This window comes from Lissotriton helveticus, chromosome 1_1 (assembly GCF_964261635.1).
Source record: "Lissotriton helveticus chromosome 1_1, aLisHel1.1, whole genome shotgun sequence".
Classification (NCBI taxonomy): domain Eukaryota; kingdom Metazoa; phylum Chordata; class Amphibia; order Caudata; family Salamandridae; genus Lissotriton; species Lissotriton helveticus.
Genome location: NC_136057.1, coordinates 978,656,255 through 978,682,520, shown reverse-complemented (window position 1 = coordinate 978,682,520; position 26,266 = coordinate 978,656,255). Strand labels below are relative to the sequence as shown.

The following is a 26,266-nucleotide window of genomic DNA, read 5'->3' as shown; positions in this document are numbered from 1 at the left end:
TAGAAGAAGGCCGTTGCCGAAACGCGTTTGTTGAAGTGCCAGTGTTCTGTGTGAATATAACTTGCGGAACCTGCCCCACGAGTGCGGTCTTCCTTTGGGATTTCCCTCGAGTTGGAGCATATATATATATCTATATATCTATATCTATATATATATCAAAGAAACAAGGATGCCCAAGTGGAGACATCGCACGAAGTGAGGTTACAGCACTCGGCCTCCGGTAGTGGGTAATGTGTGGTGGCTTCTACCGGAGGCCGAGTGCTGTAACCCCTCTTCGTGCGATGTTCCACTTGGGCAACCTTGTTTCATTGATATATATCTATATATATATATATTACCTACTCACGGTCGCCAGTAGGTAGTTGTAGTTAGGACCTATTTTCCATAGGAAATCTGCAACATTCTATTTGGAATAACTTTGGCGCCGGTTGATGAATCTTCGCAAAATTTTCCAAACTGGTGGGGCGCTCCGGTCCGCTCCTGGAAGTCTTGGGGTGATTCGTGAAGCGGATGCTTAGAAAAAAGTGTTGTACCAAAACGTGTTTATATATATATATATATATATATATGCTGGATTTGCACAACTGATGTGCAAATGTCTTTTCCCTTCACTACTTAAATCAGTGTGGAGTAAGGAGGAAAGGTTGAGAATATCATTTAATAAGCCTGGGGCACTTGCCAGATTCCCCTAGTCGATATATGATGGGAACACAATATTGATATCTCTCTGTGGATAATAGGAGAAACGATGAAAATTATTTGAACACTATTTCTCGGGGGCTTACCTAACTGAGGGTTTTTTAAATTTTGAATTAGGCAAATTCTAGTATATGTATTTATTCCAATGCTTTGCACATTATTTACATTAAGGTAAATGTAAATAAATTGCACCTTGCACTATGCACTTTCAAGTGGCCATTGTAGTGAGGCTCTGGATGGTCAGAAGCTACGCACGAAACTAAAATCTTGAAAGACACAAAGTCCGTTCCTGCCACCTCAAATATCTACAGATCAAGTTGGAACATCAATTGTTAGGAATTTTGTAAAAGATCCGGTAAGGTTTGCCTGCGCAGTGGTTAGAAATGTGCAATACAACCAGGAGATAGACGATTGTTATCATTTGCACTAGACTCACTTTATGAGAGAAAATTTGCTCTCTGTCACTTTACATTTTTAGAATCCATTTGCATAAATGAAATAGAAAAAATGGTGACTACTGTTTTGAGAAACATATTAACCAGTCGAAACGTATTAACCAGTATACACAATAAATTCTACCTTGAAAGAGAGTCCAAGCATGCTGGAGCCTGTTTTTGAAGTGAAAAGTGGGCAAGTAGATATATATAGATGAATATGCAGTCTTGACACTGACTGCTTCAAAGCTCAGTGGGAGTGTCGCTCTAGATTCATCAAGAGAGGATACAGTCCAAAGGTAATTGATAAAGCCATGAATAGAGCGAATGCACAGGGTAGAACTCAGGCACTGATAACTAAAAGCGTGACTAACGATATCCCTAGTGAGGAACAACAGTTGAGGCTAATTCTAACATATAGTAACCAACATCCTGCTATAAGGAAAATCATCAATAAGAATTGGCCCCTCATTAAGAATAACCCCACATTGGGTGAAAAGCTCACACGTTCTCCCAACCTAACCTTTAGGAAGGCCAATGCCATGAGCAATACGTTGGTCTCCAGCAGCCCTGAGGCAAGGGTTAATCCTATATGGATTACTGGGAGTAAGGGCTTTATCAAATGTGCCACTTGTAAGGCGTGCAAACAAGGAGTTAACAAGACAGAATATCATAGTCCCTTCAGGAACAGACCTATCAAAATTAACAAGAAATTAACCTGTAAGACGGAGTTTGCAGTGTATGTGCTGGAGTGCCCTTGTGGCCTACGGTACGTGGGGAGTACCAAACTTCAATGCCACAAGAGGATACTCCAGCACATACGCGCGATCTAAAATGGGGATGAATCTTACCCTGTAGCCCGTCATTTTGATGTCATGCATGCCAAAAACTCTGATGAGCTCAAATATTACGTGGTGGACTGTGTACCCCCATTGAGACGTGGTGGTTACCGCAACACGAAACTGAGAATGTTAGAAGGAGTAGTTTCTGTCCTGTAACTCCAGTTCTGTAGTAGGGGTATCTCTGTTATAGTCATAATCTAGTGAATAGTCCCGCCCATATGCGTGGACCCCGGAGCAATCAAAAATAATCTCTTACAGTGTCAAAAAATGCAGAAATGCATAGACACTTAAGAGAGAATTTAAAGACAGATAATGCAGCCAAAAAGGCTACACTGTCCAGTACTTCAACTAGAAATTCCACCACAAAATCCACAAAACAGCAAAGCCTGTACAGATTTCCCTTGCTTAACAGCAAAATCCCTCAGGAATGATAGAGAGAAGAACCTGGACAGACAAGCCCCATAGGCTGCCATTATGTGGCTTAAATAGGATACTGTGCCTTTAAGGAACCTTCCAGAACCTTCTCCCAGTATCCCAGAATGCATAGCAGGTCCAACTTAGTTTCAGTTCTTTTTGAAGGCGTAAACAACGCCAGACCTGTAGCATTATGTACCTGAACAAATCTCCACCGGGGAGGCGGGAGGGCGCTTATGACTATAACAGAGATACCCCTACTACAGAACTGGAGTTACAGGACAGAAACTACTCCTTCTGTAGTAGGGGATCTCTGTGTATAGTCATAATCTAGTGAATAGAATGGCAAGCCCATCCCCACATCAAGCGGCGGTGGAGAATATGAAAATCACGCCACTATTGTGCGAACAAATACCGCAGCGAAGCCTGCCCAACCTGAGCGTCTGCCCTGGCATCAGTGTCCAGGCAGTAATGCTTAGCAAAGGTATGGACCGACTTCCAAGTGGCCGCCTTGCAGATCTCTGCAAAGGGAACATTACGAAGCATAGCTGTCGTAGCAGCCTTGCCTCTGGTGGAATGAGCCTTAGGCTTACCCCCTAAGGTCTTATTAGCTTTGCAGTAACACAATTGTATGCAGGACACAATCCACCTCGAGATGGACTGCTTAGAGGTAGCAAGACCTGTCCTGACTGAGCCATAATTAATGAACAATTGGTCTGACCTACGAATATCTTTAGTCTTATCAAGATAAAACTTCAGCACCCTCCTCACATCCAGGGAATGTAAAGACCTTTCCGCTGGAGATGACGGATTCTGAAAGAACGTAGGCAAAGTGATAGTCTGATTGATATGAAAATCAGAAACAACCTTGGGAAGAAACTTAGGGTGAGTACGCAAAACAACCTTAGCAGCATGAAACACAGTATAAGGTTCTTGGCAACACAACGCCTGAATCTCACTCACCCTGCGGGCCGATGTAATGGCCACGAGGAACGCCGCCTTCCAGGACAGGTGCTGCAACGAAGCCTTATGAATGGGTTCAAAAGGCTCCTTCATCAATCTGGACAGCACCACATTCAAGTCCCACGAAGGCGAAGGAAGCCTGACAGGAGGGAACACTTTCTTCAAGCCTTCCAAAAAATCTTTGATCACAGGGATCTGGAAGAAGGAAGTCTGTGAAGGGCCTTTCCTGTAGGCAGTCAAAGCAGCCAGATGAACCTTAATGGAATGGACATTAAGGCCCGACTGCGCCAGATGCAGCAGATACGGAAGGATGACATCTTCCTTGCATGTCGTAGGGTCATAGTTCTTAGACTTGCACCAGATGCAAAACCTCTTCCACTTGTAAGCATAAGAAGTCCAAGTGGAAGGTCGCTTAGCCTCCTTCAGTATGCCCATACAATCCTCTGGGAGATTCAGATGGCCATATTGCACTATTTCAGGAGCCATGCCGCCAAACTCAAAGACGAGAGGTTGGGGTGTACCATCCGTCCCCCGAACTTCGTGAGAAGGTCCGGCCTGCACGGCAGCTTCATGTGAGGAAGGAGAGAGCGGTGAAGCAGGTCCGTGAACCACCACTGTCTGGGCCATTCCGGGGCAACCAGGATCATCCGCGCCCTGGACTGGGACAGCTTGATGAGAACCGCCGGAATCAGGGGAATTGGTGGAAAAGCGTACAGAAAGCTGTTCGACCAGTTGATCCATAACGCGTTCCCCAGCGTCCCCTGCTGGTAGTACCTGGAGGCGAAGCCTCGGCATTTGCTGTTTTCGGCGGTGGCGAACCGATCCACGTCTGGAGTTCCCCACCTTGCGAAGACTTCTCCTAGTACTTCGTTGTTTAAGACCCATTCGTGGTTTTCTTGAATGAGTCTGCTCAGTTCGTCTGCCTGAACATTCTGCACACCTGGCAGATGGGTGGCCGTTATAGACAGTCCTCGAGCCAGAAGCCAGTGCCAGATCGCCTGCGCCTCCTGCGACAGAGTGCGCGATCTGGAGCCCCCCTGCTTGTTGAGGTAATACATCGTTGTCGTGTTGTCCGTCTGAACAAGCAGAGAGTTGGTCTGAAAGGACGGGTGAAAAGCCTTCAGTGCCAAGTGCAGAGCCCTGAGTTCCAGGAAATTGATGTGGTACGTGGCCTCCATCTGGGACCACGTCCCTTGAATTTGAAGGTCTCCGGAGTGCGCTCCCCAGCCCTGGAGAGAAGCATCCGTCACGATAGTCTGTGTGGGAATGTCCTTGTGGAAGGGAACCCCTCTGAGGAGATTCTCCTTCGAGCACCACCACTTCAGAGACTGAAGAGCATGCAGAGACAGTCGTATCTTGTCGTCCCAAGATCCTCTCCTCTGGTCCCATTGATCCTCCAAGCACTCCTGTAGCGGTCTCATGTGCAGCCGCGCATGTGGCGTCAGGAAGATACACGAGGCCATCGATCCCAGCAGAGAAGACACCGTCCTCACTGTCGTGGACGGAGTAGACATGAGAGCCTGAGCCTTCCGAAGGAGTGATAAACGTCGCTCTTCCGAAGGAGACACGCCTGCCGACAGTGTATTGATGGAGGCTCCCAAGTACTGGATGCACTGGACCGGAATCGGGACCGACTTGGACATGTTGATGTGCAACCCCAGCTTGTTCAAGAGAACGCACGTCTTCTGGAAGTGTGCTTGAGCTTCCGAGAAGGAGGAGGCCTTGATCAACCAATCGTCCAGGTACGGGTAGACAAACACCTTGTTCTTCCGCAGGTGTGCCGCTACCACTGCCATGCATTTCGAGAATGTCCTGGGTGCAGACTTCAGTCCGAAGGGCAGCACCGTGTACTGATAGTGATTGGTGCCGACTTGAAAACGCAGAAACTTCCTGTGTTTGCATGCAATGGGCACGTGGAAGTATGCGTCCTGTAGATCTATGGCACACATCCAATCTCCTCGTTGCAGCTGAGGGTAGATTTGATGCAACGACAGCATGCGAAACTTTTCTCTGCGAATCCACTTGTTTGCCTGTCGCAAATCCAGAATGGGCCTGAACTCGTTTTTGTCCTTCTTGCGGACAAGAAAGAACCGAGAGTAAAGACCTCTTCCTCTTTGAGACAGAGGTACGTCTTCTATCGCCCTTTTCCTTAGCAGAATGTCTGCCTCCGCCTGAAGCTCGCGCAGTTGATACTGCGAGCTGACGGGAGGAATCGATGGAGGAGGGCTGGTGAAACGCAGACTGTATCCATTGCAAACAATATTCAGCACCCACTTGTCCTGAGTAATTTTTCTCCACTCTGCCAGAAAAAATTGAACGCTTCCCCCCACCGGAGCGGGTAACGGACGAGGGGGAAGTAACAGCTCAGGGTCGAGGCCCGACCGGGCCCTTGGAAGCGGTAGAGGACTGCTGTCTACCTCTACCCCCCTGGCGTTTCTGGAAGGGCCGTCTGTACTGCTGCTGCTGTTGCTGCTGCTGATGTTGTCCAGCAGACTGCCCTCTTCCACGACCCTGCGACCCGAACCGCCGTTGGAACTGGCGGTAGGGTTTCTTCTCCTTGGGCTTCTCCAAGCCCACCGCCGTCAGGGTCTCCGCCTCAGCCTTCATCCTGGCCATCTCGTCATCCGTGTGTTTTCCGAAGAGGGTATCTCCGGAAAACGGGAGATTCGCCACACGTTGTTGTGCTTCTGGCTTAAGAGACGTCAACCGGAGCCAAGCATGGCGCCTCTGGTTAATCCCGTGGCAGTATCCGTGCGCAGACAGCAAGGAAATATCCGCCGCGGCGCTAATGGCCTGGTTAGAGACCAGCATCCCCTCCTGGACGATCTCCATGAAGTTTTCTTTGCGGTCTCGAGGAACGAGGTCCGCAAACTGTTCCATTGAGTCCCACAGTGCACGGTCGTATAGTCCCAACAAAGCCGAGTCACTGGCAGCCTTCATTGACGAGGAGGATGTACCACACGCTTTTCGCCCAGCAGAGTCGATCCAGCGGCTCTCTTTGTCCGGAGGCACCGTGGACGCAGGGGAGGTGGCATGAAGCTTCCGGGCCGCCGTCACAATGACCGAATCCGGCGCCGGGTCCTTTCTCAAGAAGGCTGGGTCCGAGTCCGGAGCTCTGTATTTCTTGAGGAGCCTGGAAGGCGCAGACTTCACAACCGCCGGCGTCAGGAAAAGCTGTTCAGCCGGCTCGAGGAGCCCCGGCACCAGAGGCAGTAGGGGGCGAGACAGGTGTTTCTTGTGTAACGTCTCAAAGATGACAGAAGTCGAAGGCGTAGGCGCTTCAACTTTGATCCCCAACTTCGCCGCTCCGCGCAGGAGAACCTCTTGGAATGTGCCGATATCGTCGATCGGGGACACCCTAGTCTCCGGCGAATCAGACAGCGTGGGCGAGTAAGAACGGGTCCCAGATGAGCGTGACCTGGACCGACGCCTCCTATGGCGATGCCTGGATCTCGATGAAGATCCGTGTCCACTCCTAGACTTTTCCCGTCTCCCCGAGCGAGACCTCGATCTCTTGGGCCTGGGACGGTCCGCCGGCCTCCCCGGTTCCGGAGTCCGAGGCTTCGGCTTCGACTTAGGAGTCTTCTTCGGCGGCGTCGGAAACTTGGGCATCGACACCGCCCGCGGTGGAACCGGGGGTGGGGGAGTCACTGGAAGCGGGGCCTGCGGAGCCGGTCGAGCAGGCAATGCAGGGGGGGTCGGAGCCTTCGGAGGCGGACCCCTTGGCAAAGGAGGCAGTGAAGGAGGCGCTGAAGGCTTCTTCGGGGTATATACCTCGGAATACGCCGTTCCCGGCGAGCCATCATCCTGTCCGGAATGTGGGGAGCCCCCCACAGTCCTGGGCCTGTCTTTTCGACCTCCTGACGCCGAAGATCGGTGCCCAGACGGCGAGCCTGGGTCCCTAGACGTCGAACGGCCCTTCGGCGTCGACCGCCTCTCACTCCTCGACGTCTCGACGTCGACCCCGACCAGATGGACGAGCCACGGAATCTCGACGACGGGCGATGGTGCCTCGACGGCGACCTCGACCTCTTCGGATGTCTCGACGTCGACCTGGATCGTCTCGACGCCGACCTCTTGGAACGTTTCGACGTCGATCTCTTTGAATGTCTCGACGTCGACGTCTTCCGCGCCGGAGACTTCTTCCGTCTCGACGGCGGCCTCGACGACGAGGATCCCCTCGACGACGATGTCCTCGACGGCGAACGGCGGTGTCGCCTCGACGGCGAGCGCCGACACCGGGTCCTCCGATGTCGACCACTCGACGACGAGGAGATCGACACCGGCTTCGACGGCGGCCGGAACACGTCCCTCGACGTCGACGGGCGACGTTTTCTCAACCCAGAGCCCTGGGGAGACCGGGAACTGGCTGTGGACCTTCCCCTCGACGTCGTGGTCAGCGCAACTGACCCAGACGGAGATCTTGGGCGCGGGCTGGACTTCCTGCCCCTGGGGAGCCCCCCAGAGGCCTCAGCATGGGCAGAAGGAGCCCCTCCTGACCCACCTCGTGCCTTCAATCTTCTTTCTTCAAGTCCCTGAAGTCTGATTTTACGCCTGTCCTTCAGGGTCCTTCCAGAGAAGCCTCTACAGATCCCACACTCCTCAGGGATGTGGGAAGAGGGAAGGCAGAGGATACAGACCTCATGGGGGTCTGACTTGGCCTTCTTCCTGGAGCACTCCGGGCATTTGTCAAATAATGCTTGCATTATGGACAATAAAAGAGTGCAGGAACCCAAGAAGAAAGTCACTAAAGTACTTTAAAAGCACCAAAAATCGAATTTAGTGTAAAAATACCAACAAAACCCTTGAAAAGGGAGAGCTCAATGCTCCAGGGTCCTGCTTGCAGGAGCCGGAAAAAAGAACTGAAACTAAGTTGGACCTGCTATGCATTCTGGGATACTGGGAGAAGGTTCTGGAAGGTTCCTTAAAGGCACAGTATCCTATTTAAGCCACATAATGGCAGCCTATGGGGCTTGTCTGTCCAGGTTCTTCTCTCTATCATTCCTGAGGGATTTTGCTGTTAAGCAAGGGAAATCTGTACAGGCTTTGCTGTTTTGTGGATTTTGTGGTGGAATTTCTAGTTGAAGTACTGGACAGTGTAGCCTTTTTGGCTGCATTATCTGTCTTTAAATTCTCTCTTAAGTGTCTATGCATTTCTGCATTTTTTGACACTGTAAGAGATTATTTTTGATTGCTCCGGGGTCCACGCATATGGGCGGGACTATTCACTAGATTATGACTATACACAGAGATCCCCTACTACAGAAACAAAATACATACTCGAACTAGATACAAAGACACCGAATGGATTGAATGCTAGTGAAGATTTTTATACTCATTTATAAACATGATTGAAGGTCTTCTTTTTATCCATTTATAAGTTACTGTATTGTGTATATATATCAATGAACTATCCTCGCTGACCGCCTATCAAGAATTACAGCATTTTAATTACTGTTTTGCACTTACTTGGTTTTAGGGAATGCACATATTTTAAGATACACATTGCACTTCAGTATGGACAAATAACTAGAAATGCCCACTTGGGCTGTATAATCAAGCATTTTGCCATGAGCACAATGGTAGTGGTGGTTATCCTCTGTATCTAAAATGGCTTTCCTCAAATGTAGTCACTTTGAGATGTGATCATAATATTGCCTTTTGAAACAAATGACATAGATTTTAATTAATCATGTTTGATGAAAATGATTTCTGTGGGCTAAATTGATCAAATTGCTTTTATCATGGATTTTTTTTATATATTTATATATTTAAATATTTAGTGATGATTTGCACAGAGGGTTTGCACTATTTTGCACAAAGTTGAAAATGTATTTTAGTTACTATTTTGCACAAAATTAAAAAATATTCTACATCTACTTTGGCACATGGCAAGCTCAATAGTTTTTTGTCCATGTTTATTCACAACTAGTTGCACTGTCACTTTAAATGTATGGCCTGCCCCATGTAATGTGATCAAGGTCCAAGGGGGACCGAAACGCGTCATGGCGGCAGTGCTGGGCAAGAAAATGAAATAAAAAATATTCAGCACGAAATTGGGTTCGCCTCGTCTCTTTGGAGAAAATTCCAGTGTTGTGAGTCGAGAACAAAGATATATATATATATATATATATATATATATATATATATATATATATATATACAGTGATTAATTCAAGAGAATATGACAGTACTTCACTCTCACCCATTTAATTCAATTAAAACTATATGGCTCAAGATAGAAAATTGTACAAAATACAAAACCTGATTTTATGAAGATCCCCAATGGTAAAACTGGCACTTGTAGCAAGGAAGAGGTCAAAGCTACTTTGGCTTTTCAGTGTGTGATTCTCATTTGATTTGATGTTTTGTCTTATATAGTGCTTGAATCACCCTCAGTAGGTTATCTCAGCGCTTGGGAGATGCAGCAGCGGCAGTGGGCTAAACTGGAAACAGAGCTGTTTTTAGGGCTTTCCTAAATTTCCGGTGGTCTGGACATTGCCTTAAGGCGAGAGGGAGTTGATTCCATATGAGTGGGGCTTGGTAAGAGAAAGACTTGCCTCCACTCCAGTCCGTGCCTTTTCTTATTCTGGGGATTTTGAGAAGGGATTTGGAGCTTGAGTGCAGGGCCGATGGGTGGTGTAGTGGTGTAGCCTCTCCGCCAGGTAGGATGGTCCATTTCCCCATATTGCTTTGTGGGTAGACAACAGATCTTAAACTTCACACGCTGTCGAATGGGCAACCAATGTAGTTGGTGAAGAAGAGGGAGAGAGGCTGATCTGTGGGGGGCATTTAAGACTGAGTGAGCAGCAGTATTTTGTATCATCTGAAGGCGGTTTAAAAGCAAAATAAATCCAAAAGAAAGATGGGCAACGTCCTGGCTTTCAAGGCCGAACACTGGATATCCACACTACAAAACTGAAGAGGAAGACTAAAGCTGTAAGACACAAAAACTGAAGATGAAAATAAATAAAATAACTAGCAATCAGTAATACTAAAGCAAATTCCATATGAGGTATCTGCCATACAATATTTTCCAAATATTTTTAATACATTTGTATATGCTCTGAGAGTTGAATGAAACCAATAATCTATTTTCTTGCCAAAAAACAAGAAACCCACTCAGATAAAGCCATTAGACAACAAAGCAAATTGCAAGTTGAAAACGAGAATACCAACACAAGTGAAACCCGTATACATACACAAGAGAACCAAGAGGTAAACTTCTACAGAACCATAAAAAACATCTCAGCACGTCCTTCCTTCTAGACTATTAGTTCCTATCCCAGTTAAAGCTCATGGGCACAAAGGCTGGCTTGCTTGGATTGCGTCTGATGGGTCTTTGCCCACTTGAACGTTAACTATTCATGGTATGCAATAAAGTTCACATAATCGCAGGATCTTGCACCAATGCCATGAGCAGGCTCCGGTTCAATGTTGCACTCGCGGTTGTGTGTGGTGCTGGCTAATTGAGATTATGATGCTATTGTCGACACAAGTGGACTTCCCTGCTTTATATAAGAAGTAGGACTATTGATACAATTCTGTATTCCAAAACCTATACTACAAAAGCCCTGTGTTTATCGGAGAAGACAATTTCATGGCCTTAATAAGTTCCCCAGTCTGCAACTTCTAAATGATAACCATTGTGGTGTCCATGTAGGTGACATGTCTACATGAAAACGATTTAACACTCAGCAGGCAATGTTTTGTTTGTCTAGGCCAGTTACTAAAGTTTTTTTAGAGTTTGATGGATGGGATATTCTTGTCATAAACGTGGCTACCAACATAACAAAATATCCATGATAAAATAGGCATATCACTCATCATTTCAGTGACACACAATACAGACTGAACTGAGCAATATAGACAAATGACAGAACAGAGTAATATTCACTTATCAGCCCAAGTATAAAAGAAGCAGTCAATTCTCCCAGGATTAAGACTTGTAGCTGAATTCTGCAGTAGGAAATACTGTGGTGCGCTAGAAACTGCTCCAGTGAAATCCAGTAAAACTTCTTCTCATGTTATAGATGACCAGCTGAGGAGAGAAATAAGTGCTATGTGCATAGTCGATGCTTTGCCCAGAATGGGTAGATGGGATAAAGGGTGAGGAATGGCAGAGGTTTTGCTTGTTTTGTTGCTGCTCTGTCAAAAGAGGGATGAAGTGCTCCTTTACTGTCCCTTTCCAGAGTCCAGGAGGGGTGTTGTTGTACAGTGCTTCTCTTGCTTATCTAACTAGCACTCTAGAATATCATGGCGTTCCTAGTTCTGGAGTCTCCATCCGCCCTGTTGGCAGTTGGAGCTCTGGTCAGAGAGGGGATGGTCCTGCTGACTCTGTGCTGCAATAAAGCTTATCTCAACAAGTACTCTGTCTCCAGATATCGTGTCAACATACTACATTTGGCGACTTGGACGGTAAATCACATCTGACCACAACTTCAACTCCATAATTTGCAGCGGAGAAAGTACAGAGCAGTAAGAGTTCCATCAGCCCTGAACCCTGTGCAATTGACGAGGCGGAGCGGAGCAGTCATTCGACACATCGTTGTTACACAAGAAGAGTAGCCGTCTTCCAGGATTTCGTCGAGTGTTGTCGTCGAAGTGTAACTTTGATCAGAGAGTCGAAGGCCTTGGAGAGATGAAACGGTAACCGCGACGGATTCAACATTCCAGAAGTACCGTAGCAACCATAGTTTGGCGTCAGCAGCCTGGCAACCACTGAAACACGCCACAGCTACGAGACGCGCAGTTACTGCCCTCACGAGTGTACGTCAGCTGTTGTTCTGACGAGTGTACGTCCAAGTACGTCAGCGTACGTCTGTACGCGCTGACAAAGGACGTGAACGGCCATTTAAAAAAAAAAAAAAAAAAAAAAAACGTAAACAAAGACAGTTGCGTAAGAGACGCGACTCAACGATACAATACCGACTGTTTATACACGCATGAGTCATTTCTTAACTGCCGGTACAGTGATGAGTGAAGCTACACATACAAGCTGAACAATAAGCGGTAAGCGTTGGAGAACTTGTTGGTTTTTATTCTTGCACAGTTATTTATCAACCTATGACTACAAGCTATCACACAGCAATACAACTATACTAGTTAATTTCTAACATTACCTGAATCCTTATAGTTGTAAATAAACTAGTATGTCACAACCAATCAATGTGGCCCTCCCTCCCCAATTCGGAGGGTGGAGTTTCTGGGAACTGTAATGGCTACTTGTTAGCTCCTGATGGTGGGCTAGCGGCCCATTCGGTCTCCATTGGAGGGGAGGAGATGGGTAGTGGTGATGCTCCGTCATCCACGTCAGTACATGGTGGTGTCATAAGTGACTCAGTTTCTGCTTCTTTTTCACAGTCACTCCCTAGAGAGAGCACGATAAGGAGTTCTCGCTCTCGACGCCCACCTACTTATCTTGGTGATTATATACGCTGATGTAATACTATGTTCTCACAGTGATTGTTTGTTTTGTTTCCTTTCATTTGTTAAGGGGGGTAGATATGTTGTACAGTGCTTCTCTTGCTTATCTAACTAGCACTCTAGAATATCATGGCGTTCCTAGTTCTGGAGTCTCCATCCGCCCTGTTGGCAGTTGGAGCTCTGGTCAGAGAGGGGATGGTCCTGCTGACTCTGTGCTGCAATAAAGCTTATCTCAACAAGTACTCTGTCTCCAGATATCGTGTCAACTTACTACAGGTGTCTTCTATGCTGTCTATGGGCAGCTGCCATTTGTTTGGGGGTACGTTTCAACCAGAGTTTGTGAAGTTGTGTATTTAACGTGTGTGAAAATGTTACTTCAATTAAGTGGTAGTGTTCAGCCAGTGGCTGGGACATTGATAGTTCAGTGTATCTGATGGGGTGTGCAGCCTTGAGGCTAGATATTTATAGTTATTTAGAAAGGGTTCTCAACATTTTTTCTCTACTTTGTTTGGTGTATACTATAGGAGTCATTTTCTAGTGTCTTGTTCCCAGCTGTATTCCATAGAAGAGAAATAAGTAGTGTTTGAACTTTTTATATTTCTTTTAGGGAGGAATCGGTTTGGTACTTCGCCAGAGTATGTCCCTCGTCTCTTGCAAGGCCCACAATGTGTGCAGTCAGTCGGTGCAGCGTGTAGGATGTCAGAGTGGAAGAGAGAATGGAAGCTCTTTAATCGACAAGTGACACTGATGATCTTGGGCATTCATTAGTTCTTCGTTACTTGTAACTGTGTAATCAAAAGAAGAATACATATTTCTTGGCATCTCGTGTGTAGATCATGTCATCTGCATAGGGAGTTTATAGGAGGCAACAGAATCGTTGTCATCTTTTGAAAAATGAAGCAAACAAAGGAGATCTACCCCGTTAATCGATGAAACGAGCTGTCACGTATTTTAATGGAATAATATATCGCAAACACATACAGGTACCAGCTTTCTCTGAAGTCTTGAAAGCAATTTGTTTTCAATAAGAGCTTACTGCTGCCCTTCTGCCGTTTCTAAGCACTGTAAATAAAAACATTACTTAAACCCACTCATGACCCTTAATTCACGACGCTCAAGAGGCTGGAAGTCTGGGTACGTCATTCCAAGATTCCAACTCCTGGCCTGCAACAGCAAACAGTCAGCGCCATAGGACATCATATCAAGTGAGGGTCTGCTTGGGAAGACTGCTTGTCAGCTTCAACAGCTATTGTATGATTTTAAAAAAAAACATACTTTATTGATTTAAAAAAATGCTGCGTCGTGCGCAGGCCTGAATATGGTCAATACATAGACGGTTTAGCAAGTAATATGTTATAATAAACATCTCTATTCATACAAGGTACGTTCAGAACAAGGGTGTCTGCCTGTGCGGGGCATTAGTATTTTGGCATCTATGAGCTACTATGAATCTATTGCAGGTTGGTTATCAATCTATATCAGTATGAAACACAAAAAACACAAAAACACCCCGATCAACCCTCCCCAACAGCGATTGTATGATTTGAAGAATAAACAATGTAAAGGGATACAATTGAATGACGGGTAAAGTGCAATCATCTATCTGGGAAATCTATATTTCAAAAAAAGAATGTAAGGCACAGTGTCCAAACGAGTAGGTGTGAAGAGTCAGCGACAGTCTCGTATGATTCATCATGCCTAAATCATCAGCCTTCCATCCTTGTGAAATTAACAACAAATAGCACCAGCAAGTTCAATAAAGAAAAAAACAGACAGGAGAGGAAGCCTCTCTGATGTATACAGCTGGTTAGAGTCAAATGTATGTTGAAATTAGCAGTGAACTCTCTAAATCACTATATACCTATGAAATATGCCCCGTTCTAATTCTAGTTTCTCAGCAACACGTTTGTACTTAAAGAGCAGGCTGAGTGCACTAAGAATACAGCAAATGCCAAGTTCGGGTCATTACTGAGCAAGTTACTGAGGCATTCACTTCTAGCACGTAGGCGTCCTCACTCGAGAGTGGAGGGCAGACTCCTGTCCCCGCTCGAGAGTGGAGGTCAGGCTCCTGTCCTCGCTCGAGAGTGGAGGTCAGACTCCTGTCCTCGCTCGAGAGTTGAGGGCAGACTCCTCGCCTCGCTCTAGAGTGGAGGGCAAACTCCTCGCTCGAGAGTGGAGGTCAGACTCCTGTCCTCGCTCGAGAGTGGAGGGCAGACTCCTCGCTCGAGAGTGGAGGGCAGACTCCTCGCCTCGCTCTAGAGTGGAGGGCAAACTCCTCGCTAGAGAGTGGAGGGCAGACTCCTGTCCCCGCTCGAGAGTGGAGGGCAGAGTCCTCGCCTCGCTCTAGAGTGGAGGGCAGACTCCTCGCTCGAGAGTGGAGGGCAGACTCCTCGCCTCGCTCGAGAGTGGAGGGCAGACTCCTCGCCTCGCTCTAGAGTGGAGGGCAAACTCCTCGCTCGAGAGTGGAGGGCAGACTCCTGTCCCCGCTCGAGAGTGGAGGTCAGACTCCTGTCCCCGCTCGAGAGTGGAGGTCAGACTCCTGTCCTCGCTCGAGAGTGGAGGTCAGACTCCTGTCCTCGCTCGAGAGTGGAGGGCAGACTCCTGTCCTCGCTCGAGAGTGGAGGGCAGACTCCTGTCCTCGCTCGAGAGTGGAGGGCAGACTCCTCGCTCGAGAATGGAGGGCAGACTCCTCGCTCGAGAATGGAGGGCAGACTCCTCGCCTCGCTCTAGAGTGGAGGGCAAACTCCTCGCTCGAGAGTGGAGGGCAGACTCCTCGCCTCGTTCTAGAGCGGAGAGCAGACTCCTCGCTCGAGAGTGGAGGGTAGACTCCTCCCCTCGTTCGAGAGTGGAGGGCATACTCTTCACTCTAGAGTGAAGGGCAGACTCCTCGCTCGATAGTGGAGGGTAGACTCCTCGCCCTAGAGTGGAGGGCAGACTCCTCGCTCGAGAGTGGAGGGTAGACTCCTCGCCTCGCTCGAGAGTGGAGGGCAGACTCCTCGCCCTAGAGTGGAGGGCAGACTCCTCGCTCGAGAGTGGAGGGTAGACTCCTCGCCTCGCTCGAGAGTGGAGGGCAGACTCTTCCCTCTAGAGTGGAGGGCAGACTCCTCGCATCGCTCGAGAGTGGAGGGCAGACTCCTCGCTCTAGAGTGGGGGGCGGAATGCATTTCCTAAACAGCTTTCTTATGGAACGATATGGAACCTTGAGATTAAAAAAGTTTGATAATGGCATTGGGTACACGTAAAAAAAAAAAAAAAGAAAAAGGTGGCGGAAAAGGCTCATCTGCATCCCTATGCCATTCTAAAATGTCATTGATCCGTTCATTGGTCAACTAAAGGAATAAGAGGACCGTACAACTCTGTAATGCCTCCAATAGCATTTCAGTCGATAACTATCTAGGGAGCTCCTCTGCGCCTGCTGTCTTCTTAACAGAAGCTATCCAGTGCAGCATGGGGAGGGAGAAAAGTACTAATCGTGCACTTAGTATTGCGTTTTCCCTTGTACAAGTGTTCAAGATTTTTCAGAGCGTTTGATTAGGTAGTTATATGCTGAAGCCCCTCTAACTTATTTCACATTGCCAGTAATCGAAATTCTTAATTTCATAATTCTTACCGCTTTAAAAGCCATCAAAAGGATTTCAACTGGCAGCAAATGTGCATTTGGCGTGACTTGAGTTTATTATCCTTTTCCTTACCTACCTCCCCACCCCCCAAAAAACAACCACGGCAAGTGGATTTCTAACCTTTAGAGATTACATTCTCCTACCTTCTGAAATCAATAAATTATTCCTCTATGTTAACAGCATAGGAACTTTTCGCCTAATATAAATGCCCTAAAGAGTTCGCAAACCACATTAGCAGTATTTGTGGCAAATAGACACGTCAAAGTTCAGTGAAATTAAACAAACATGCCTATGGCGAACACATCAAATAGAACGTGTGGGTGGGAAATTACCAAAAGAAGTTTATTTTTGGCTGTCAACCAGCTCAAACATCTTAAACAAAGGATACACGGACGCTCGTGTTGAGACAAGAAAGGAAAATGTGACTACTCATTAACAAGAACTGTTGCCTTGCAGCGCTACCCTGTGGGTTGACAAATCAACCGAAATGAAAGGTAATAAAGAAAACGTGGCTGCCTGATCTCGTGTTATTTGGAAAGAATAACACCGCTGAAGGCTACAGCCCTATAAAACAGCACTATAAGGGTGGCGGACCACAGGGATCCATGAAGGGTACTAAGTCGTTGCAACTAAGTTATATTATAGGAACACACAAAACAATGTCAAAATAAGAAGGAGCACTATAATCGATATCACAGCCATATGCTCAAGTACGACTAGAAGACCATGTTGCAATTTTTTACATCATAACATTATAGTCCCCTAAATACCACACTTGTGGGGCAGTACTAAACAAAACAAACCTGCAAACCAGCACAGCTCAGTGGTGCAAGTGGCTTGAGATCCTGAGTCCTGACCACCACCAATAAATTACTGTTGAGAAGTTTTTATGTCACTAGGGCAAACAAGCTCTTTTGAAAACAATATCACAAGGTGCACTTGAGCATGTACAGTGTCTGTGTACTGGGTTTTTCAAAATATTGCACTAGAATAAGTGGTGTGGAAAACCAGAAATGTACAAGTTGTAGATTTGAAGGAACACAGTAGATTTATTTAGAAAGGCAATTCCAATGTTAAATACCCCCACTTGATTCATGGTTCACTTATGAGTCAGATTGATGTGAAGAGACAGAGCCATGTGCTTGATCTATGAACATCAGGCACTAATTTCAGAAGAGTATACAAAAAAGTGATGGGCGGAACGCTTGAATTCATTGGGCTGCATCAAAGTCCTTCATTATTTTGCACACCATGTCACCTCAGTTTGCACCCAGCCATATAAAAATCCGTCTTGACCCAACTCCAGTGGGAACAGTACAGCCCGACCTGCAAGGCCTGGTCCTCCCCGACCCAAACACAAGCAACCTAGGATCAATCTCGCCCTAGTTTGGGGTCATCAGCCAAAAATAGCTTGGTTGCAGTGACACAGCATGTACGGGACACACGTCTGGGCACATCCGTCCAACTTAGGGTAACACTTTGCACAACATGCAACCTCAGTTTGATGCAGTCATATGCAAAGCAATCCAATAGGAACAGTCCAGCCCGACCAGACGGGCTAGGTCCTCCTTGAAATGGAACACAAGCAACCTAAAACCGTTTTCGCCCTATTTAGGGCTCATCAGCCAGGTATATCTTGGTTCTAGTAGGACGGGTACGCACAGGCATGGGTGTCATGTACACTGTCTCTGGAACAAAGCTATACCTGGCTGATGAGCCCTAACTAGGGCGAAACCGGTACTAGGATGCCTGTGTTCTAGTGCAGCCTGGCCTTGCATGAGCTTTCGGTCTGAAATCACATATGATTAATTTCATTAAGTCATGAGCACTGAATTATTCAGCCAAACTATGACTGTCCATTCCTAAAAAATGCCTTCAAGAGCACTTTGCAGTTTGTTGTGGTTTTAACAGAAGGAAGTTGCACTGCATAAGGCCGGTAAATCACCTTGCCAGAAGGTTGGGGTTATTCCCTTTGCACAAGTTAATAACTCGGAATGTGACTGATAGCACTGGAGACATATTTTGGAGCTTTTGTTACTAAAATGTTTTATGCAGCAGTTTTCCCTTTCATTTTTAGGTCGAGCCTAGCGCAACGCACATGCGCTGCTCTAGAAAATTACCTCTTTGAATCACTTCAGCTTTTCAGCAAACTTGTGTGTGTGGCAAAAAAAAAGCCACACGGACGAGTTTTCTGAAAAGCTCAAAAATTGAAAGCCCCCCCCCCCCTGAGTTATGCTGTTCCTGTACTTTTGAATTTCGTTTCCAGGAAGGCATGAGACATTGTAGCCCTTCACACTTCCCCTTCTTAAGCCTGGTGGGGCTTCAGGGCCTCGGGGAGCTGGGGCGGCTATGTGCATTTCTTATTTTATACATGAGCCCGATTTCATCATGCTCCCCCACCCGCCCCCGTCGCTGCCATGTGTCCTCACTGCTTGTAAAACTGTTAACAAGCCATGGCATGCACCTTCCAAAGCCCCACACTACTGTGGTGGTTTGCAAAAGCCTTTACACATTACTTTTCCCTGCCAACGCTGCTCTATCCAGCCTCTTTCCATTTTTCAGCAGCAGGCAGAGAAATTTGTCAAAACGATGCAGTCTATGGGCTGCTACTGGTTATTTAATCATCCAGGTGCGATTTCGCTGGTTGCATGATAAAGTGCAGGAGCCCTACGAGGGAAAATAAAACAACCATTTGCAATGCAATACGTCTCGCAATTGCTAGAGTTTGAGCTATTGGCATTGTAAATTACAATGCTTTTTATTTATGTGTGGGTTTTGAAAACAAATAAATAAAAGGCATTACAATGACAATAGCTTAAACTCTGGCAAATGCGAGACCTATTGCACTGCAAATGCTTGTTCTATTAGTTCTACCCAGACATTGGAAGTCTACAACTAATGTTGGAGTCAAATTCGAAGACAGGTCTACTGCAGTAATTTTGGTCTACCGTGCTGTACACTGCGCAGCTTCCAAATTATTATCAATCATTAAAATCCTGTTGTGAACAGGTGGCAGGGCTCTCAGCTTAAAATAAACTGTCAGTAGCTTTCAATGTGCGCAGAGGGAGAGCTCGTACACGATTCCTCTCTTTTCCCATTGTAACTGCCCCTGAAGACCCACTACTCCTTACATCATTATTGTAAATCCCTAAAGGTGAATACAGAACACATTTCAATTTCATGATTGAGCCTGCTCTTTCATCAAATGGGAAATGCATCTGCTTTGCATTTGGCATTCTTCGTTATGAGAGAAAAGAACTCTGCTTTTTGTGTTCAGAGGATTCAACGAGGTAGATTTTGTCTTTATTACTTTGTATCTGTCTATGCTGTTCATACATGACAGGTCATCACAATGGACAATCTGTTTAAAGTCAACCAATGGCTCAAAAGCTACATAACAGTCATCCTCTATCATCCCGTTTAGATCCCCTTTCAACTAGCTGGCTGAAGATTATAAGGGCAGACCTCTTGATATTTTATGAGAAAATAATACCCAAACAGTGCCAACATGTATGGGTTTAAAATTTAGTGGATTTTTTTTTGTGTGATCTGATTTTGAGGGTATGCGTAAACAGATTATACTAATCCCCTGGACCACTTGGTTGCAGACATCTCTCCAGAACAGCCATTATCACACACATGTATCTTATTGAAAGAATAGCCTCACAGAAATCACAGCTGCCCTATTTGTCAAAGGGTCTCAATAGTTGGAGGAAAAATCCATATTTTGCAATCTTTGTTTCTACTTGTTTTCTTAGGGTGTCCGTTCATCTTTCCAGGCCCTATTTACTGGAAATGCATTGTTTGCCTGTGTTTTTGTCTAGCTACCCAAAGCATGCAATCACTCTGCCTGAGAACTCTCTCTTGTGGGAACACAGTGTACTGTGTCTTTTTCTAATGCGCATACTGTGGGAAAGGGTCCTTAGTGCCAAAACATGTTAAGGAAAACGCTTAGGAACATAGAGTAGAAATAGACGCACTGGCAAGCTGGAAAATTTCAGAAGGTAAAGTTAACCCATTGGTATTCCCTCCACTTCAGAGAATTCTGCCCCTACTGAAGGCCTCGAGGAGGCATATTTAAAAATGGAGCAGTAATTCTTACAGTTCCTGACATTTTCTGTCAATACTGAGTTGGTAGATGTCAAAGATGCAGTGCATTAGCGCGTTGTGAGAGACTTTTCATCAATGTTGACAGAGAAGGAATGATCAGTGGTGTATAATTAGCACACAGAAGCATTTTGATGTCACACTTATGACTCAGGGCTCTTAGGGGTGCTGTGTAACAATTACTACCGTTGGCATAAGATCATGTCTTGGGGAAATCCAAATGCATCATCTGGGGCAGAGACTGGCCATTGGCTTCAAAAAGATTAGCATTCGGTCCTATTGAGTAACTAAGAACTTGCATTATCAGTTCACAAATGTTTGAAGAGCTTAGTCAAGAGTGAGAGCACTGACTAATAAACATAACAGAACGCGCTCCTTCTGCTTACCCATGCCAGAGTCTTTTTTTGTGCCATCTGATATGATTTCCACGTGGTCACTGTCCACATCGTAGCTGAAGAAGTCATTAAGATAGGTCTTCGATCTCTGTCCACCAAAAACGTATAGGCATCGTTTCCTCTGGAGAAGAAAGGAGAATTTAGCTTTAGCCGCAGAACATGAGGACTCAACCACACAACCAAACTGCCTCACAACACCTGTAGCAAAAAACAATAATCACCATTACACAAAGATCACCAATACGTGTTGGAAGTCAAGTAAATAGAAATACAACACAGTATGTTAAAAACAAGTGGAGGAGAACCATAACCACTTTAAAGGATGAATGATATTACAACGAAAAGGATGCATGAATATTAACTGAATACTACTGTGAGACACAGGCTACATCAAATATAGTGTCCAGTAATAGAAATCTTTACAAAATTATGAAACTTTTTGAATTTTAAGTTGTGACAGCTTACAAGTAACAATGTGGATATGTAACCATTATTGCGTAGTGAAGCTCAATTAGTTAACCAATTATATAGAAAAATAGAAGAAGCGGGGTTAGGATAAATTGCATTCTGTGTTAAACTTTACATTTCAGAAACGGGCTCTATATCAAGCTAAAAATAAAAACTTATAAGATATACATTAGGTAGACAAGGCAGAACACAACCAATCACAGTTGACAAGTACGCTCTTGTAGATAACATGCATGGCTTGAATACTGAACGCTAGCAGGGACTGGTGGAGCCAGGGTAGAATAGGGCGTGGGAGAAAAGCAGGAGGTCAGAACCGAGACTACGAGGGCGTGTGCATCTAGTCTATCAAAACACCAAAAATGTGAATGGTTTAAAATATAAACAAATATGGGCTGATTTTGTTCAACCTTTTAGTATGCGAGTCCTTACTAGAATAGGCGCCCTAATCCAGTTTGTTACTGTTACAGGGACCGAGGTTCATTTAAAACACAAGAGCAGGACGACGCACATTCACACAATTGCCAGGTGAAATGAAATGAACATTTGTAAAGCGCATGGCTACCAGAAGGCCTCCCAGCGCTAGGCAGACTCATGACCAGGTGAAACAACAAAATTCATGGGAACAGGAAGGTTTTGAGTTGTTTCCGGAAGGCAAGATGACCAGTCACTTTCCGGATGTGAAGGGGCAGAGCATTCCAAAGCCTGCCGGCATTCAGGGAGAAGAGTCTGCCGCCACTTCTGGCTCGTTCAATTCTGGGGATGTTGACTAGGAGGAGTTCATCCGAGTGAAGTTCTCTCGTTGCTTTACAGGGATGAATCACAGCAGAGAGAAGAGGAGGACCAGTCCCCTGCAAAGACCTGTGAACGATACAGAGTGTTTTAAAAATAACACGTTCTATCACTGGGAGCCAGTGTAGTAGACGAAGGGAAGGGCTGGCTTTGCGGACAGAAATTTGGATGTTCCCGTGAGCAGTCTGGCTGTGCAGTTCTGGGCAATCTGCAGTTTATTGATCACAGAGCTAGGGGCTCCCAGGTAAAGCCCATTGCCGTAGTCCAGCCTTGAGAGTGGGAGAGATTGAACCATGATTTTTTGGGCTTCGGGAGGGAGCAGGGGAAGTACCTTCCTGGCCATTCTGATCAGGCCGAAACAGGTTGCTATTGTCTTTCTGGCTTGTGTTTTGAAAGTCAAAATGCGGTCTAACCAGATGCCCAGGCTCTTTATTACCGATTTGGGTGTGGGTACCGGGCCCATGTATGCTGGAGAGAGGGTTCTAAGTGATGAGTTGTCAAAGTTGGCTAGGGTCATGATCTCAGTCTTTTCACCATTTAATTTCAGATAGGATGCTCCCATCCATTTTACTACTTCCGTGAGACATGCTTTCAGGGTTATGGAGTAGTGAGTGGGTTGATCCAATGCTGCGACCAGTTGGGTGTCGTCAGCATAGGTGACCATATGGACCCCAAAAGGAGCCACAATCGAGGCTAGGGGGGCCATATATGCGTTAAAGAGCATAGGGCTCAAAGATGAGCCCTGCGGTACACCACACAGGAGAGGCCGGTATTTGGAACACACGCCTTCTCCAAAAAACCCGAAATGATCGTCCTTTCAAGAAGGAACGCAGCCAACTTAGAGCAGTACCGGCTACTCCCAAGTTGATGAGACGGTGGATCAGGATTTGGTGATTCACTGTGTCAAATGCTGAGCTCAGGTCCAAAAGTATTATGGCCGCTGAGCCTCCAGCATCTAAAATGTTCCTGCTTTCCTCAACCACGGCTAGCAGTGCAGTTTCCGTGCTCTACCGAGGGCGGAAGCCAGTTTGGGATGAATGTAATAGGTTGAAAGTCTCCAACAAATGTGAAAGAATATGATTGGCATATTTTTCCGTGATTTTTATGCGATCCCTGGCAAAACGGAGATGGGGCGGTAGTTGCCAAGGTCTGCGGGGTCTAGCTCGGGCTTCTTGAGTAGGGTTTTGACCATCGCTTCTTTCCAGAGGGGAGGGACTGTTCCTGTGCTTAGTGAGGAGTTGATGACCTGGGTGATCGTAGGGCCAATAATGGGTGCTGCCTTCAGTAAGATGCTCATAGAAGCTGGGTCTCTGGGTGATCCGCTTTTGACTGTCGACATTAAAGTCAGGAGCGTTTCCATAGGGAATGGAGGAAAGAGCTCCAGATGATGTGTAGTGGAAGGGGGGGTCGAGAGAGGGGTTTGAGTCTAGCTGGTCAATATGGGGGAGTAATTTGATGATGTTCTGAATCTTTGTTTAAAAAAACTCAGCCTGCTTCTCGCAGAGGACACCGTGAGGGTCTGCAGGGGGCGGGGGAACTGGGAGTTGTATGCCTGTATTGTTCAAACAGGCATACAAGTGTGAATACTCTCTGCAACCTGAATTAGGCTTTCTTTTTAGAGCTAAGATTAGCCTAGTGAATTAAAGAATAAGGAGGGGATTGCTATAAAGTTATATAGTAAATGTGTTGGAAATGTTCTAGTTGTTTACGCTTTTAGTATACATTGCAGCTACCATTCTGTTTATCTTTGTTATAGTGACAATTCATATTGTGTCCTCTAAGATAGGTTTTTGATTTTAAGAATAAATCTTTAAAATACATGCCTTCCTATTGTTCTTCAGTGTGTTCTTCCGTGATGAAAGAGGGTTTGGAGTACCATGAACTATCACTGTGATTTCTCAAAGAAGGAATAGTTTCTTACCTGTAACTCCAATTCTCTTGTAGGGGTATTTCCGTGATTAGTCATACGCATTTGAATAGCCCAGCCCACTTTGTTAGATATATCTTCTTAAGTTGTCATCTTTCGCCTTTATTCGGGAAGGCCTGCATGGACACATAGGGGCACATGCATCAAAGGTTTTTGCGATCGCAAACTGTGCGCTTCGCAAAAATCGGCCGTTTGCAATCGCAAATTGGCCTTTGGAGATGTAGGAAAGTGTTTCCTATGCACAATTTAAGAATTCGCAATTATTTGCGAATTCTAAATTGCGATTGCCTTTATGGACTCGCAATTTGCGATTCCTTAAATGCAATGCTAGAAGCACTTTCAAATAGCGATTTCGCTATTTGGGACAGCAAATTACAGACAAATCAAACTTGTCTGTAATATGCAAAAACTTTGAAAAGTGCACTAAAATGCATTTTTAAAGTTTTAGGTTACACACACACATGCCCTTGGGGCATGTATGTGTGCAACATGGGTTGACAGTTCAATTTCAGGGGTGCAACAGGGTGTCCTTTTGATACCCTTGAAATTGCATGCGCAATTTGTGAGTACCTATTGGTACTCGCAAATTGCGCATGCAATCTCTCATTTATTCCTCGGCCCATAGGAATGAATAGGAAGGCATTCCTTAATTGTGACTCGCAATTTGCTAGTCGCAATTAAGGAATGTTTAGGAATCGCTATTTTTATAGTGATTCCTACATGCATAGGCTTTTGCGATTCCTTAATTGCAATTCCTTAATAATCGCAATTGAGGAATTGCAAAAGCCTATCTTGATGCATGTGCCAGTTAGGAGATAGAAAGACAAAAATGCAGCCTAACTAACAAGGCTACACTGGCTAGTACTTTATCTTCTTCACAGATCTTCTCCACCGGTCTCTCCTGCCACATCTACGGCTTCCGTGTCGGCCGGACCTTCTCACGAAGTTCGGCAGACAGATGGTGCACCCCAACCTCTCGTCATTGAATTTGGTGGCATGGCTCCTGGGTTAGTGCAGTATGGACATTTTAATTTACCTCAGGACTGCATGGAGATACTTAAAGAAGATATGAGACCATACACACACACTTCTTATGCATATAAGTGAAAGAGATTCTGCATCTGGTGCGCCTCGAAGAAGGAATATCCTACTTCCTGCCAGGAAAATGTTATTCTCCCATACTTGCTACATTTAGCACAATCAGGCCTTCAATGTCCTCTAACTGCTTATAGGAAATGCCCTTCACAAACTTCCTTTTTCAAAATCCCAGTCATTAGAGACTTTCTAGAGGGTTTGAGGAAAGTGTTTCCTCCCTTCTGGCGTCCTTCTCCTCCTTAGGAGCTTAATGTGGTTCTTTCTCGACTGATGCAGGAGCCTTTTGAACCAATTCATAGGGCTTCTCTCCAGCATCTGTCTTGGAAGACAGGTTTCCTTGTAGCTATTACTTTTGCCCGCAGGGTTAGCTAACTCCAGGCACTATGTTATCAAGAACGATACATAGTTTTCCATACCTCCAAGGTGGTTATGAGAACACATCCGAGATTCCTTCCTAAAGTGGTTTCGGATATCCACGTAAACCAAACAATTTAATTACCTACCTTTTTTCAGCACCCCTCTTATCCAGCCGAGAGGTCTCTTCATTCCCTAGATGTCAGGAGGTTTTTGTAGTTTTATTTAGACAAGACTAAGGATATTCGTAGAGCACATCAGTTATTCGTAAACTATGGCTCTATCCGTACAGGTCTAGCTACCTCCAAACAGTCCATCTCCTGATGGATTGTGTCCTGTATCCAGCTGTGCTATCAGAAAGCCAACAAAACTCTTTTTAGTAAGCCTTGGGCTCACTCTACTAGAGGCAAAACTACTACTGCGGCTTTACTCCGTAATATACCTATTTCAGAAATCTGTAAGGCTGCCACCTGGAAGTCAGTCCACATATTTACAAAACCTACTGCCTGGACACTGATGCCAAGGCAGATGCTCAGGTTGGACAGGCTTCCCTTTGGAATCTGTTTGCCTACATGGAAAGGTCACTTCACTTTTTCTTCCACTACTTGAGGGTTATGGCATTCATTCATTAGGAAAGGCACACCGGAGGCCTATAAATTGGTATCAGCGCGCAGGGAACTGTGGGAGCCTCATCAATGTGTGTTTTCAAAATGCCTCTGAGGAAAGAGCACAA

At 45.8% G+C, this 26,266-nt stretch overlaps 1 protein-coding gene across 2 annotated transcripts in view; it reads right to left on the bottom strand.

The window, feature by feature from the left end:
• Window positions 1-26,266, bottom strand: part of MKLN1 (muskelin 1) — a 785,750-nt gene that overhangs the window by 251,337 nt on the left and 508,147 nt on the right. For both annotated transcript variants that reach the window (XM_078677414.1, XM_078677419.1), the window contains exon 12: window positions 20,892-21,021. In XM_078677414.1, the coding sequence (XP_078533540.1) occupies window positions 20,892-21,021 (130 nt within the window). The remainder of the gene's footprint in view (window positions 1-20,891; window positions 21,022-26,266) is intronic.